We start from the raw sequence: 16,437 nt of genomic DNA, 5'->3' as shown, positions 1-16,437 counted from the left end.
TGACCAATCACTGGTCACGTTATTGGTTCTGCGTGTGCTAAAAGGTTTTGCAGGCCCTCGGTATGCTAAAAGGTAGATTCCAGCTTTGAGTCAGAACGGGGTCTGAACCTATGATTGTCCAAAAAAAGGAGACGGTGAACAGGTGCAGAGCGATGGCGGTGCGTGAGTAAGAGACGGAGACGGTGGCTAAGCTTCAAAGACGGTACCTGAGGTGCCCCCGATGTCCATGGCTTTGAGGTTGCGCGCTTTGATGATGCTCACAGTGATGGTGTTGGCTGTGGGGTTGTAGCACAGGGACACGAGCAGGTCTCCTCGACTCCCCTAAGAGGGACGGGGAGAGTTACTCACAAGTGCAGACACACAGACACACACACACACACACACATACATACATACGCATTCCCATATGTACACCACGCACACACACACCCACATATACACCACACACCCCCCTACACACACACACACTCACACATATACACCACACACCCATACACCCACACATTCACAGATATACACCACACACCCCCCTACACACACACACTCACACATATACACCACACACCCATACAGCCACACATTCACACATATACACCACACACACACACGAGCGCACACACATGCGCACTCACACACATACACACACGCACTAACACGCACACTTCCACATATGCACCACACACACACACACATACTCCCCATATACACCACACACATGCACACAAACTCCCACATATACACCACACACACACACACAGTAACACACATGCACACGTGTTCCCAGGTGTTTTAACTCTCAGACAGGGCCTACTGTGTGTCATTTTGACGTCTCCACCCCGTCTTTATCAATTCCAGTTTCAGACGCGTTGCCTGGCGTGAGTGTCAAAGCAGTTACCTCATCACATTTTACCGGGAATATAACTGTCACAAAGCCTTTCTAATGCTTTAATTAAAAGACCGCGATAGCTTCACACGCCGTTCCATGCAAAGGCAATGGTTTATGAAGGATTACATATGACCGTTATGTAAAACATTAAATTGGAATGTACAGTCAAATCCAAAATTGCTTGGGCTCAACCCTCTCGATAAAATAGCCCGCAAAAAAAAGCTTACGATGGATTTGTAAAGACGATGCGCAGTAATAACGGACTTGTTACACACGCTCGGTATGGAGAAAACCCACACCTGACAATTATCTCAAAGCGGTTTTCATTCCGCGGCTAACCGTCCATAGCCCACGCATAGAAATGCGATAGCAGTTCTCCGTAGGATTCAATCAGCCTTCAACGCATGTAACCAATTTTGCATGGTGTATCACATCTTCGCCCTTTTTATGATGCTAAAATATGAATGTCAGATTGCTAAAAACCCAGCAAACGTCTGCATGTGCAGTATCTATACCTCCCAGCGCTCCCACAGCTGGATCAAATACATATCTGAATGAATCCAACTGCTTAGATACCAGTACATTTTTTAAAAAAACAGCATGTTCCTGAGAATGTTCAACGATGCACTGGCGCCTAAAGGGTTACAAGCATTTCAAAGTATTATTCGATCCCAGTCTGGCGCTGCCATCTGGCCAAATTCTCCACTCTCTCCTCTCCCTCTTCAACTACATCCCTCCCTCTCCCCCCACCCCTCAAACACCCCCCCCCACAACTCCAATCTCTCCTCTCCCTCTTCAACTACATCCCTCCCTCTCCGCCCACCCTCAACCACCACCCGTCCCCCCACCCCTCAAACACCCCCCACAGCTCCAATCTCTCCTCTCCCTCTTCAACTACATCCCTCCCTCTCCCCCCACCCTCAACCACCACCCGTCCCCCCACCCCACACCCCCACCCCTCAAACACCCCCCACAGCTCCAATCTCTCCTCTCCCTCTTCAACTACATCCCTCCCTCTCCCCCCACCCCTCAAACACCCACCCCCCCACAACTCCAATCTCTCCTCTCCCTCTTCAACTACATCCCTCCCTCTCCCCCCACCCCTCAAACACCCCCTACCCCACCCCCCCTCAAACAACCCCCCCACAACTCCAATCTCTCCTCTCCCTCTTCAACTACATCCCTCCCTCTCCCCCCACCCTCAACCACCACCCGTCCCCCCACCCCACACCCCCACCCCTCAAACACCCCCCACAGCTCCAATCTCTCCTCTTCCTCTTCAACTACATCCCCCCCCTCCCCCATCCCTCAAACACCCCCTACCCCACCCCCCCTCAAACAACCCCCCCACAGCTCCACTCTCTCCTCTCCCTCTTCAACTACATCCCTCCCTCTCCCCCCACCCCTCAAACGCCCCCCCCCCACAGCTCCACTCTCTCCTCTCCCTCTTCAACTACATCCCTCCCTCTCCCCCCATCCCTCAAACACCCCCTACCCCACCCCCCCCTCACACACCCCCCCCCCACAGCTCCACTCTCTCCTCTCCCTCTTCAACTACATCCCTCCCTCTACCCCCCCCCCCCACCCCTCAAACACCAACCCCCCCACCCCCCCCCCCCCACCCCCCCCCCCCCCCCCACCCCCCTGCCACCCCCCCACCCCCCATCTTACGCTGCCATCGCTGCATGGTTTGAGCTCCTTCCAGAAGGTCTGCATGTGCGCCAGGTCCACCTTGTTGAGGGGGATGGAGACCTCCCCGATGGGGTCGTTGCGGCTGAAGCGGTCGTAGTCCAGCACCTGCAGGTAGAGCGTCCGCTGGACCACCTTCTCGTACGGGAACCCTGGGGAACACAGAGCCGGTCGCGTAACGCGCGCGGCGTTAATTCTCCCATTTCACGCCTCCGTTCCGCTCCCTTTTTTTCTTTTTTCCTTTTCGGGAACGCTACGCCTCCTTTCGGTCCGCGGCTTAATTTGTCCGCTTGTCTACACGCTCCGGCGACGCGAAAATATATTTGTCGGGTCAATTAAAACAATTTGAGCCGAAGGTGAGCCGAAATGGAGCGTGAGGCGGGGGGGGGGGGGGGGGGGAGGAGCGAGAGAGGGATTAAGGTGAGAGAAGGGGAGGTGAGAGAGGAAGAAAGATGATTCAGAGTAAGAGAGAGCAAACATGACAATAGGGTAGAAAAGTGATTTATACAGTAGGACAGGGAAACTATGACAGTAGGGAAGAAAGAAAAGAAAGGAGAGCAAGCAGAGAGAGAGAGAGAGATTACGGAGACGGAGAGAGAGATTAAGGTGATCTGAGAAAAGGCCTTCCCAGCCGATGTCAGATTATCTCCTCATGAGCAGAAGACGCTGTACTACAGAACAAGCTGTTGAGGACGTTTGATCACTATAACAGACCGAATGCCAGCATTGATGCAGGCAAAACATGCTCACAAACACATGCACACAAACACACACACACACACCTACGCATACACACACACAGTCCCATACTGCTATACTTGTGAGGACTTCCCATTGACTACGTTCATTCCGTAACCTATAACCCTAACCCTAACCCTAACCACTACATGCCTAACCTTAACCTAATTCTAACTCTAACCCTAAGTCCTAGCCCTAAAACAGCCTCTTGAACTTGTGAGGACCAGCAAAAGGTCCCCACAAAGATAAATTTTCCTCATCTTTCTATCCTTGTGAGGATATCTGGTTCTCACAAAGATAGTATTACAAGTTCACAGATGCCCATGCACACACACACACACACACACACACCTGCACACACACACACACACATACGCACACACACAGTCCCGTACTCCTATACTTGTGAGGACTTCCCATTGACTACGTTGACTTCATTCCGTAACCTATAACCCTAACCCTAACCCTAACCACTACATGCCTAACCTTAACCCTAACCTTAACCTAATTCTAACTCTAACCCTATGTCCTAACCCTAAAACAGCCTCTTGAACTTGTGAGGACCAGCGAAAGGTCCCCACAAAGATAAATTTTCCTCATCTTTCTATCCTTGTGAGGACATCTGGTTCTCGCAAAGATAGTATTACAAGTTCACAGATGCCCATGCACACACACACACACACACACTTAGACACACAAATCGCCACAGACTCTCTTAAGCATCATCATTTGATATTTCTTCAATATCAAACACGGGTCATCCAGCTCCAAGCGAAAAAGAATAAAGAAAAAAAAGGCCGCAGGAGGCCTCGCTGGAGAACAACGGCCGCGAGTGCATTCACGTCCGCTCCGAGGTGGAAAAACCAGCGCTGGCCGCGGTCCAGCGGGCTCCGAAAGACAAAAGCCCCCCGCAGTGACGGACGTGCGCTTCGAGGGGGGGGGGGAAGAACGGGGGGGGGGGGGGGGAGGCCGTGGCCCGCGCTGACCTTCGAAGAGGAAGGTCTCGTTCCAGTGGGGGTTGAGGTTCTTCCGTTTGACCTTGGTCTCCAGCTTGTGCTTCTTGTCGGGCAGCAGGTAGATCTTGACGAAGGGGTCGGAGGTTCCCGAGAAGTCCTTGGCGGGCAGGTCCTGGCCCTTCAGGATCTTGACGGTGAGGGTGGACTCCTGGAAGTTGTAGCCCACGCTGAACTGGATGCGCCCCAGCTTCTCGCACACGTGGCCTTCGTGGTCGTCCTCCTCCGAGCCTGGAGACAACTGCCGGGGGGAGAGGTCGGGGGGGGGGGGGGGGGGGGGGGGCGGCGGGGAGAGACACAGACACAGACTCACAGGCTGAGAACCTTCTATGCTGACATCACGCCAAAGCACTGACACTCTGTTAAAATTACCAGCGTCGGTGGCTTGAAAGCAGAGATGTCCCACAGACATCGTCCCAGAGAAATCTCAGAAATATTCAGTGACAGGATCGCAGTAACATTAGAAAATCCTGTTACATGTGGAATGAAACGAAATGCTGAAACTGGGATATACACAATACTGGAATCAATCACTTGCACACTGACTGCTTTTGACACATGCTGAGTTTGTTTGGGCTGGACCAGTATAGCATTTCCTCCAGCCCCTCGCTGTCCAGATTGGATTCCTACTTACAGTTACCCTGCGATCCCTACTGGTTAACCTGTACCCCTGTAACCTTATAAGCACATTGGTGTAATGTGTGTCGACGCTGTGAAAATCTTTTGTACCTGAAGCACTCTCATTGCTAGCATCGCGGCTGTACCCCTCTGGCTTTTTTCTGCAGTCCTAATCCTTTTTGGGGGGAGGGGGGGTGGGGGGTGACTGAAATGTTTTTATAACATTAGCCAGATTGGTGGCGTTTAATTTCCCAGCTAATTTTTTTAAGAGGCAGGAGGTGCTCAGATTGCAGACAGAGCACTCCACCTTTCTCTCGCACGCGACCTCTGCCCCGCCACTGCTTAGCAAGGAGAGTGTGACGGCAATCCCTTTAAAAGGCCAGCGTCTCACAGAGAGGGAGGGGGGGAGAAAGGGAAAGGAAGGGGGAGAGAGGGAGAGGGAGAGAGACAGACAGACAGACAGACAGACAGACAGAGAGAGAGCGCACAAGAGCAAGAGAGAAAGAGAGCGAGCTGGAGAGAGCGAGCGAGACAGAGAGAGAGCGAGAGCAAGAGAGAAAAAGAGCGAGAGAGAGGGAGAGGCAGAGAGACAGACATACAGACAGAGAGAATGAGAGAGAGAGAGAGAGAGAGAGAGAGAGAGAGGGAGAGGCAGAGACACTGGAGGCATGGCCCAAGGTTGACTTCCTAGACTCATGACATTCATTATTGGCAGACTGCTGTATTCTCCCCATACCCAACCCCCACCCCCACCCCCCTCTCTCTCCCTTGCTGAGGCCTGATTGGGTTAGCAGGGGACTGGGATGGAGGGATGGCAGAGGGAGATAACAGCTCCCCACAGAGTGGCAGGACATCACCTCAGCAGCACTGTCCAGGCCTCTCCCGGCCGGCCGGCCCCCCCTGCGGAAGCCCCCTTATCGGCTGCCTTTAATGGAGTGAGCCCACATACTCTACTGGCTAAAGGTGTGTGTGTGTGTGTGTGTGTGTGTGTGTGTGCATGTGAGTGTGTGTGCGTGTGTGCATGTGTGTGTGTGTGTGTGCGTGTGTGTGTGTGTGTGTGTGAGTGTGTGTGCGTGTACGTGTGTGCGAGCACATGAGTGTGTGTGTGTGTGTGTGTGTGTATATACATGCACGTGTATGTGAGTGCAAGTTTGCGTGCATGTGCTTGTGTGTGTGGATGTGTGCAGATGTGTGCTTATGTGTGTATACAGCACACACACACACACACACACACACACACAGGAATGCAATGCCCTGGGAACACCTGCGTCTTCCTCACTCCTTGGCAGTAGGTGAGCTGCCCTCAATCAGTGTTGCCAGATGCTCGTCAGAGTCGATGCCAAAGATATTCCTGACAATCTGCCATCTTTAATTCACCCCATGCCTTTTTTTTTCCCACAAATCCCTACATTCGGTGGAAAAAAAACGTCCAGTGTGGCAACCCTGCAATAAATAGTCAGGAATTTCCTCAGCAGTGCTTAATAAATGATCGAAGCATCAGGTTTTGCACACCATAGCAATATCCAAACGGATATTAATATCAAGGTAAGGGAACGGGGGGGCAGTGAATTGACTGGGCTGGTGGATTACACACACGGGGTGCTGTTGTGAACAAACAAAATAAAAATGAGAAACTACCCATAAATTTTGGCAGTCGCAGTCAGATATAATTAGCCCTTCAGTTTTGCTTGACAAATTATGGGCTTTGAGTGACAAATGTCCTCGTGGATTAGCTAGCGGCATATTCGCACACACACACACACACACACACACACACACACACACACAAGACAAGAGGCAGGAAGAGAACCGCAGCCGCATCCGGAAACGATAAATTTCAAAATCGAATTCGACATCCTTATCGGGACGACCAGGTTTCTGTCGCGACCGCCGTTATCGCCGCTGCTCGAAAGTGCTCGGAGGAGCACCTCGAACCGGCGCTAAATGCTCAGCCCTAGCGGCGGCTAAAAAAAACGCAGGATGAAGCTGAAGGGCTACGCGCCGCGCGCGCAGGCTGTTCATTAGCCCCCGCGAGGGCTTTAATGACTCGACAAGGCGGCGGCTCGCATCGCGCCGCGGTCACGCTAACGATCGGGCTTCCGAGGCGCGATCCGGAACGAGGGGCGGGGGCCGAGGCGTAATTCACCTTGGCAAGCCGCCCTCGGCCCGCGACGGACGGACGGACGGACGGCCGCCCGCTCGGCCTCCGCGGGCCGTGAGTCACCGCGGATTCCGGGGGGGGGGGCGTTCGTTGACGGCGGCGGCGGGGGGCGTTTCGGGCAAATTACCTCCGCGCCTCCTGCTTGAAAACGTCCGCCGCGGGTCACCTTGCACCGGGGCCGCACCGGAAGGGGACGGCAACAGATGAACAGATAGGAGGGAGAGCGACGGAGGGGAGAGGAGGGGAGGGGAGAGGGGAGGGGAGGCGGTATCTCACCATCAGCATCTCGCTGGTGAGGGAGTTGGCCAGGTCGGAGACGGAGGAGTGGCCGTCGTTCCGCCGGTCGCCCTCTTCGGGGGGGTGGCCCTTGGGGCTGTTGCCCGGCTTGTTGCCCCCGGCCCTGTGGGAGCACAGGTCAGGATCACTGTGGAAACTCTGGTATTCGGGAACGGGAGGGGGCGATGACGGGTCAGTAGGCAAGTTGGTGGAAGGGGGGGGGATTGGGGTGGTGTAAGGGGCTGCAGGGTTTCGGCGGGTTGTAGAGCGATCTTCCTTTACCCTCCACACTCTCATGCGTGTTTCCCCACCATGATGGGTCTGGTACTGGGCAGAGGTGGGTAACCCAGCTTCAAAGAGTAAAAAGACTGACCATGTATTTGCTCCACCACCATGCACTAAACCAGCTGACTCTAATTAGCATAACTCTTCAGCATGGTAGGAGAACTAATTATTATAATCAGCTGGTTTAGTGCATGTTGGTGGCGCAAATACATGGTCAGTCTTTTTACTCTTTGAAGCCAGGTTACCCACCTCTGGTACTGGGAATTTTTAACATGACCTCAAAGCCGCACATTAACACCTCATACAGTACTACAGTACAGGCATTGAAATAAATACCCCACCAGAGCACTGAACACTCTGCGGTTGGAGCCTGTAATGGAGTTCTGTATCTGTAAAGCAAAGCGCACAGTGGTACCTGAGGACTGGACCTGATCACGGCATATGCATTTTGAACCACGCTAGCACAAGGCATACTGCAAACTTCAACAGCATTGCAGTAAGGTTGTGTAAAGTCGCAGCGGATAACAACGCTGTTCCACAGATTCTTATGGATTTTCTTACTTTCTTCCCAAAGACCTCAAACCACAACTTCCAGGAATATGATGCACAGATCCAGATTGAATGAAAACATTTCAAGAACACGTTTGCGATGCAACAACGGCATTTCTTGATAAGAAATCATAATATGAATTCTCTGGAATTTTCCACGAACTGAATGACTAGAACAGCACAAACCATACGTGGCCTTGCTACAGTGTTGTACGGGGTTGCAGTGACGCTGTGCGCTAGCTGGGGCCCGACAGCTCCGTAGCTGGGGCCTGACAGGCGCCACGCCAGGGCTGACGTCTGGACAATGCAGCTGAGATACTGCACCGAGGGTAATGACAGGCTAGACCGGTCGGCCAGGCTGCTGTGTGAAAATGTGAACCCTGGAACCCAAAATGACACTGGGGAGGGCAGCCCCCATTCACACACAGCTGTCGCCAGCCAATCAGAATGCTCGGAGCATCATAACGGTGCCACCAAATGAAAACGAGCGTTCTGAGAGCCGAGATACTGATTTGGGCGATGATGTTGGGTTATGGTCTCGATGTCCAGCAATACGCAGGCAAATCTTCCATAACTGACGAGTCGGAAATGACAGGGCATCGTCAGCAATATGAAAAGGGGAGACTGTAAAATTAAAAGCAACGCGCTTGCTCTTCAAAGCGGCAAAATATTTTTTCTATGGGTTCGGATCAGTTAGCCACTGATTACTCCTGCATTTCTGGGGCTCCTGAAGCATCATTACCCCATCGCTAGAAAATGATGTCATTAAATTTAAATTAAAAATTCATTCTAGGTGGTATAGCGTGATTACATTGCATATGCATGTCAAAAACAATTACTCAGAGTGCTCTACCAATGAAACTGATATGAGACCGAAGATGATCATTTGTAGGGGTGACTTCCCACATTGCCAGGTTAATGATGATAAAATCACACGTATAGCAGGTTATTTCAAAAACTGAGCTGCCTTGAAGCAAAATTATTCATTGATTCTTACAATCCCATCCATCGATGAATAAGGAAGCAAAAAGATGGATGAAAGAATGACCTAGCCCAGTACCAGTACACACAGTGAGTAAAGCCCATCTTCCCTCCTCAAGGGGAAGCCTACACTGTACCCTGGTGCAACTGGCTAATGTCTCCAGCCTCTCTCTCTCTCTCTCTCACACGCACGCACACACACACACACACACATACACGCACGCATCAATATGCACCAGAGGCTTAGCACAGCCCAGACCTCTCTGCTTGTCTATTTCCGGCGTCCCTGGGGTGAACACGGTCGGCTCACCGAGACGTTTTAGGAAAAGAGGTACAGGTGATTTCGCCGAGAGGGGGAAAGATGGAAGAATGACAGGGAAACAATCAACAGGGGACTGTGGCGTAGTGCGACGTTTGTTCTGGTGAGAGCGCGTTCATTTGTCACAATTCAGCTTGGACACAGTCCAGGAGAATACACGGCTTGGGAGAGGAGGCTCACCTCAGGGGGGCACAGAGAGACCACTATCAGTTATTTATAGGGATGGGAATCTGAGGGGTGCGTGTGTGTGTGTGTGTGTGTGTGTGTTGGGGGGGGTTTGGAAACTTTCAGAGGCAAAGTCAAGGCTCCTGTGTAATTAGCAATGGCCTTGCCCCTCAGCACAATAACAACAGCAAGATCCCAGTAGCAACAAGAGCAAGAGGGTCAGATTAGGAGAGAGAAAGAAAGAGAGAGAGAGAGCGGGAGAGAGAGGACAGAAAAAGGCACTCCCCAGCTAATGTTAGGTTACAGTCTGGTGAGCAGAAGACACACAGAATTCCAGAGCAGACTGACTGGTCAAGGCACATCGAGAGGCAAGACGCTAATGAGCGGTTAGCAAGAAAGACAGACACAGAGAGAAAAGGAAAGCGAGAGAAAGAAGGAGAAAGAGCGGGGGGGGGGGGGGGGGGGGCGGGCAGGTTGTGCTGACACGCAATGGAGGCACACGGAAAATTATAAGAAGGCGCTGCGGAGAAGACAGGTGAGGAGGAGGGCGAGCGAGAGAGAGAGAGAGAGACATTTATCTGCGTTAAGAGGAGAGGCAGTAGATTAATAGCATGAACAAAGAGAGGTTACGGAATCAAACGAAAACAAGAGTGAGACATCAACACACACGCCAGTGCGTTTGTTTGCCTGTTTTTATTTTTATTTTTTTAAAACTGAGCTGCAAGAAAGAAAGGAGGAGGGGGTATAAGAAAAGAAAAAAAAAAAGGCCTGGAAACACAAGAAAGGCTTAATTTCGGTCAGTTAGAAAAGAAACAACTACTACTACTACTACGAAAATAAACAGACGAATACACACACGCACGTACAAAAATACACAGTGGAGGAAAAGGCTGAGGGTGAAACAGAGATGCTGAAAGGTCCCACAGGGAGGGAGGGAGTGGCAGGAGAGAGGAGGGAGGAGGAAAGAAATAAAAACACTGATTAGTTACAGAAAAGAAACCGGGACTGGGAAATAGCACTTGCTTAACAGAGCGAGGGAAATATAACGACAGAGGACGAAAGAGAGTGGGAAAGAGAGAAAGAGAGAGACAGATTAAAGAGACTACATACAAAGACACAGGGAAAAGGGAAGAAAACAGAGAGTTAGGTGATCATATGTCCGCATCTTGTAAACGGCGCTACGCGACTAGAGGAGGTATGAATGAAAAAACTACAGAGAGATCTAGGGGCGGCTGTAGAAACCAGAGACATTTGAAATACAGAGCCCATCCTCTGCAGGGCATCGTTTGCTTTTCCCTGTCCTGCGACGATCATTTCCGCACTCGCTCGCAGCGCCGATATCTGCGCGTTTACTCCGACACAAAGCGGGGGGCGCGGTCAAATCCTTGGCAGCTGACCGGATCGCACAGCGCTCCCCATCGGGGGAGAGAGTAAAGCCAGATGACTGGGCGTTCCAAAGTTAGAATTGAGCGCTGTTCCAACCTGCTGCCAGGAGACCGCGCTCTGACCAAAAGCCAAGCTTGACCGCAACATGACCACAGGAGGTGGTCCGTGCCCATTGTCCATTAGTCTGGGAGACGAGGCGGTGTATTTGGAACGTCTCTGGTGCTCAGATGGGAAGGGTAATAGAGAGTTCACACTAACCGGCACAGAGCTAAACTGGTGCAACACTAAGGGCGTGGGGCAAGGTGGGAAATATGCAAATCAGCCACCCCCCCCATTGGATTTGTACAATTTAAACTGACATTTTTTGGAAAAAGCACACAGGCGGTAGCCATTCCAGCGAAAGCTGGGCCTTTGACATCCAAGAGGAATGGTCCCCACAGACAGTCTGTCTGTCTGTCTGGTGCACCATTTGTCTGTCTGTCTGACAGTTAAAACAAATTTTTTTTTTTGGAGGGGATGTCACTTGGAGGGTCGTCTGAACCCTCTGAAGGGTGGAGATGAGCACTAACCAAAATGAGCAACAAACAAATCCTGTCGTTTCTCTTTTCAGTATAAAAATACAGACACAGTCAAATAAAAGAAGACAGACAGAGAGACAGACAGTTAAAGGCAAGCAAAGCAAGACAGGCAGACGGACAGACGGACGGACGGACGGACGGACGGACGGACAGGCAGACGAACCGTTGGCGAAGGTTACAGAAACAGGGGGTGAAGCGAAACCACAACAAGGGGGAAGGTCTCTGATCTCCGGGAGGTATCGATTCACAGAGTTGTGCGTTGACGGTGGGTGGGGTGGGGTGGGGGGGGGAAGCCAAAGAATTTTTGATTTGGTAAAACAGCCCAAACGCCAAACCGCAGGCGCGCCGGCGAGAGAGTGGGAAACGAAAGGGGAACGCCGACGTCCCCCTGAAGCGAGGCTCTTTGAGGTCAGAGGAAGGCCCGAAGGCCGTTCCTCCATCGGCAGAAAACTACCAGCCCCAGACCTCTCTGCCCATCATCTCCTCCTTTTCCCTCTGCCTCCTCCCCCCTCCCCACTATCCGTTCGAGGGAGGGGAGGCCTTCTGAAAAAAAAAAAAAAAAAAAAAAAAAACGCTGTCGGGACTAAATAATACATCCCTCCTCATGCTTCATTCAAGAGGTACAGTCCATTTCCTGGGAGGAACACCGAGGCCCAAGCCAGAGTCTTTCTGCCACCGGTAAAATTACATTGACTATTGAGCGAGGATTGGGTTCACAGGAGGTACCGAATGGTGTCATATTTTGAATGAGAATGAGAATGGCAGCCGGATGCCTGGCTGGCAAGGACTGTTGAAAACGGAGCTGCTCGTTCAGACAGGACAGCATCCAAACTTTGTCAGCCCATTCACTATTATGTCCACTATTCTGTCCAATATAATGTATTTCTACATGAAAATACAGAGTATATCAGGTTCTAATGCCCCCTCCCAATAAATAAGGAAGAGGCTTTATTTTTGAGGCTCTGAGCTAAGATAAATACAGGGGCATACAGATTTGTATAATACAGTATGGGACTACTACAACACTGCCAATCTGTACAGGTGTAACTCTGTAACTGGAAACACATGTACTGTATGTGGGCATAGAGCTAGATGCCGGGTGTCGTTCAGCCTGCAGTGGCATGTAGCAGCCAGCAGGGGGCAGAGGGGGCCACAGAGCTGCTACGGGAGCCCACTACTCCCACAGCACCAGCAAAGAAAGTGGGCTGTCGGCATGGCAACGGCTGGAGAAACACAGAGAGCCAGGGACAGGGGAGGGAGGCCTTGGGGTGTGGGGGGGGGGGAAATAAAGGAAGAGGGCAGCAAACAGCAGACACATTGAGAACAAGGCAGACAAGGCAGGATATATGACAGGTACGGGTGAGTGCCTCGCAGAAGATACACACACACACACACACACACAGACAGACGTGCACACGCGTGTGTGCACGCACACGCACGGGGGGGGAGACGCACACGCACACGGAGGCGGGCAGGGCCACTTTGGGTTTCACCGTGACCTGTGATACTATCCTTTATGTTTTTCGTTACCTGACCGCGGGCGAGTCGCTTGGTGAAGGGGAGGGGGAGAGAGACACACTCCGCTTCCAGGCTGGAGAGAAATGCGAGAGAGACACCCTTACCCAACCCCCCCCGAACCCCCCCCCGCCGCCACCCACCCCCGCCCCCTCACCCACCCCCCGCCCCCTCAAACCCCAATCCAAAAAACCCACCGGCGTCCCACACACGAACGCACACATACCCCCCCCCCGACCACCTCTCTCCCCGTCCGCACCACCGACACTCCATTCACTCTCACCTCCTTGGTCCTCCCTACTGTAGACTGCCGCTCGTCACGAGCGCGGAGTTCGGAGCGAGGAGTCGATGCTCGGCGCGGCGCCGCTTACATAACAGCTACTGTACGGGATGGAGCTCTGGTGCCTCGCGGTATTTACAGTGCAAACGTTCTGCCACGAGGCTTTCCCTGGCTGTCTGGCCCGTGTCCCAGTCCCTTGACCCTCCCGAGTTTTCACTGGACGATGCTACATCGGAAATACGCTAAATGAGACATATTATTTGAGCTTTTATTGAGAAATAGAAATCCATTCGTTTTCTCCACCTGCAACCGAACAGGGAGAGGGAAGGGGTGCTCTGAGGAGCTGAAGTCACAGGACCAGCACCGCCCACCCCCTCACCCCCCCCCCAGGTGTGCTTTATCCTCCCTGCTGAATACCACTGCCTCCAGGCAAAGGAACCTGTGGTCACGAGGTTCAGTGCCCTACTGTTTTATCTCCACCTCCACCGGTACCCTGAGCTCCAGCAGTGTCTTTTTCTCAAGGAGAGAGTCCGAGAATCTGCTGGCTCAGGGAGATGGGATTTGCCGCCTCCTGACACGCTATTGGTCCAAGGAATCTGGCTCGTTCCTCTCCAGAGGTGGTTAGGTTCTGCGTCCGTGGTGCTCCCAACCTCTGATCCACGATTGGTTAACCCCGTCCTATGCCCACGTCAGTCATACAGAGCCAGGACCAGTGGTTGAGGTTGCAAGGTATCTGTGCTTTGGAGGTTGCTATCTGTCTGCAGAGGTGTATAAGCAGGTTGTTTGAAACACTGAAGTAACACAAGAGCGTCTCACTAATGTGGGGCCATCTCCCAAGTTAATGCATTATTAGAGCCTATGGAGGTCGATTAATATCGCTTACCTCCTTTGTGCTTTGTCAGTGGAAACTTCTGCTCAGAGGAAGGCTTGCTCCTGCTCCAGAGTTTTCACCATGGTGCCCACTAGTCTTCACTCTCTTTCTCTCTCATTCCCAGTTCCCCCATCCAATCTATGATCTAGCTCGCCCTTTTGATTAAACCATGAAGTGCAATTAAAATCCTCAACTCCTAGACCACTCTGCGTGCTGGGAAAATATCCCAGAGTAACTTAGATCCTTGTAAACAGCTCTCCATTAAGAGATATGGAACAAAGGCCTGCGCTGCCGAGACACACACACACACACACACACACACACACACACGCATACTGCCACACGCACGTACCCACAATCATCCACCCGGGCACACACACACACACACACACACACACACACAGACATACTGCCACACGCACGTACCCACAATCATCCACCCGGGTACATACACACACACACACACACACACACAGACATACTGCCGCACGCACGTACCCACAATCATCCACCCGGGTACAGACACACACACACACATGCGCGCACACACGTACATGTGCTAACAAAAAATATCAGCAAACAGCCACGCACATGCCCATACGCGCAAACGCGCCTCGCACCTGTTCTGGAGCCGCGCGCGGCGCCTGCGTGCCGCCCTGCTGCGTAGAAGCACCTGCGCGCCACGCTCGTGCGATTAATGGCCCCCCGCTCTAAAGCCGGCTCTCTCCGGAGCCGCACAGCGGGAATTTCGGGCAGGACCGGGCGGGCGCGCAACGCGGCAGTGCCGAACGGCGAACAAGGCGCAGGCGGCGACGGTGTCGGGATTGTTGAAGCCCCGGCTATATTTCCTGGACACAGCCCGGTAGACACAAAGCAATTACGAGCAGATCAGACGATATCCGTTTCTCATGACCTTATATGGATTCCTTGGCATATTGAACAATAAATATAATTGTAATATCCTTAATGAAACGTGGTAATGATTATAGTCTGACCGGCACGTTTCCGTTATAGCCTCTGTGTCACTGTTGGAATCAGCCAACCAGACTAGTTGGATGAAATCTCGAAAAATCCAGTTATAGACTGCAGTGCAGCACAGACTGAATTATTTGTAGGCGCAAGCAGAGTCTGCACCAGATAACACCGACACACATCCAAAAGTATTTTCAAAACCTGAACGTCAGCAAGCAGATGCACCTGTCTGATATTCTCAGATCTATTGGCTTTCTGCAACCTGTCCCATTTTTCTTAAAATTACAAAAACACAAATGATAACACACTCATAAAAGCAAACAATTCACCAACAGTAATTACTAAGACATTTAGCTAATAGAAAATGCTGTGCCTTAGTGTTCTTTACACATATGTCTTTATAACAGACACCGTATCCAACTTTTACAAGGAAGGGGCCCTTCAGTACATAATCAAAGCAATCTCTTAGAAACAAGGCGACTCAATGAGACTCACTTGGCCTTCATAAGACACATCGCTCGTAAACATAATCGTGCCATTATTTGAAGTAATTTTTAAAAACTGTTATCTGGAAAAATAGTGCTATGGTATGAATACTCATGGCTGCCCAAGTGTGCACTTTTGCGAACAAAGAAGCTCTTTCGCAGCTCGAGTGAATTGAATCGAGGTCTAAAAACAGAAAAGGGCCACGGAGCATCGCAGGATTTAGCGAACGAGTCTTCCCTCGCGGGAGAGTCAGAGCGACGCCACGGCAACGACTTGGCAGCGAAAAACCAGACTTAGCAAAGTTCGGCCTCGTTGCGCACGTTGAGCATCTCGGCGGAGACGTTTCCACCGACAGAGACGCGAGCCGGAGAAGTCCCGCGCGCGCGGAACCGCGACCCCCCGGCAACAGACTTCCCGCCTCCACCGCGCCCCTCCATCTTTAGCGCTTTCCCCCGTCCTCTTTGCCTCGAATCCCCCGACGACCCCACGCCCTTCCCTCAGCCTTCCTCCATCCTTCCTCGCTCACAGGCAGCCAGTCGCTCTCATTTCTCTCATTTTCTCTGCGCCTTCCTCCTCCTCCTCCTCCCTCCCCCTTCTCCCCTTTCCCTCGTGCCTATTGGCCGCCCCGGCAACGCGCGGCAACGCGCCTGGTGGCACAGGTACATCCTT

At 52.0% G+C, this 16,437-nt stretch overlaps 1 protein-coding gene across 2 annotated transcripts in view; it reads right to left on the bottom strand.

The window, feature by feature from the left end:
• syt7a (synaptotagmin VIIa) overlaps positions 1-16,437 on the bottom strand; it is a 124,585-nt gene that overhangs the window by 3,217 nt on the left and 104,931 nt on the right. For both annotated transcript variants that reach the window (XM_035419141.1, XM_035419142.1), the window contains 4 exons: positions 7,382-7,505; positions 4,300-4,567; positions 2,558-2,727; positions 207-321 (listed from right to left, as the gene is read on the bottom strand). In XM_035419141.1, the coding sequence (XP_035275032.1) occupies positions 207-321; positions 2,558-2,727; positions 4,300-4,567; positions 7,382-7,505 (677 nt within the window). The remainder of the gene's footprint in view (positions 1-206; positions 322-2,557; positions 2,728-4,299; positions 4,568-7,381; positions 7,506-16,437) is intronic.

The sequence above is a fragment of the Anguilla anguilla genome, chromosome 5 (assembly GCF_013347855.1).
Source record: "Anguilla anguilla isolate fAngAng1 chromosome 5, fAngAng1.pri, whole genome shotgun sequence".
NCBI classification, from domain to species: domain Eukaryota; kingdom Metazoa; phylum Chordata; class Actinopteri; order Anguilliformes; family Anguillidae; genus Anguilla; species Anguilla anguilla.
Note: the sequence above shows the minus strand (reverse complement) of the source record. Positions and strands in the feature narration are given on the sequence as shown.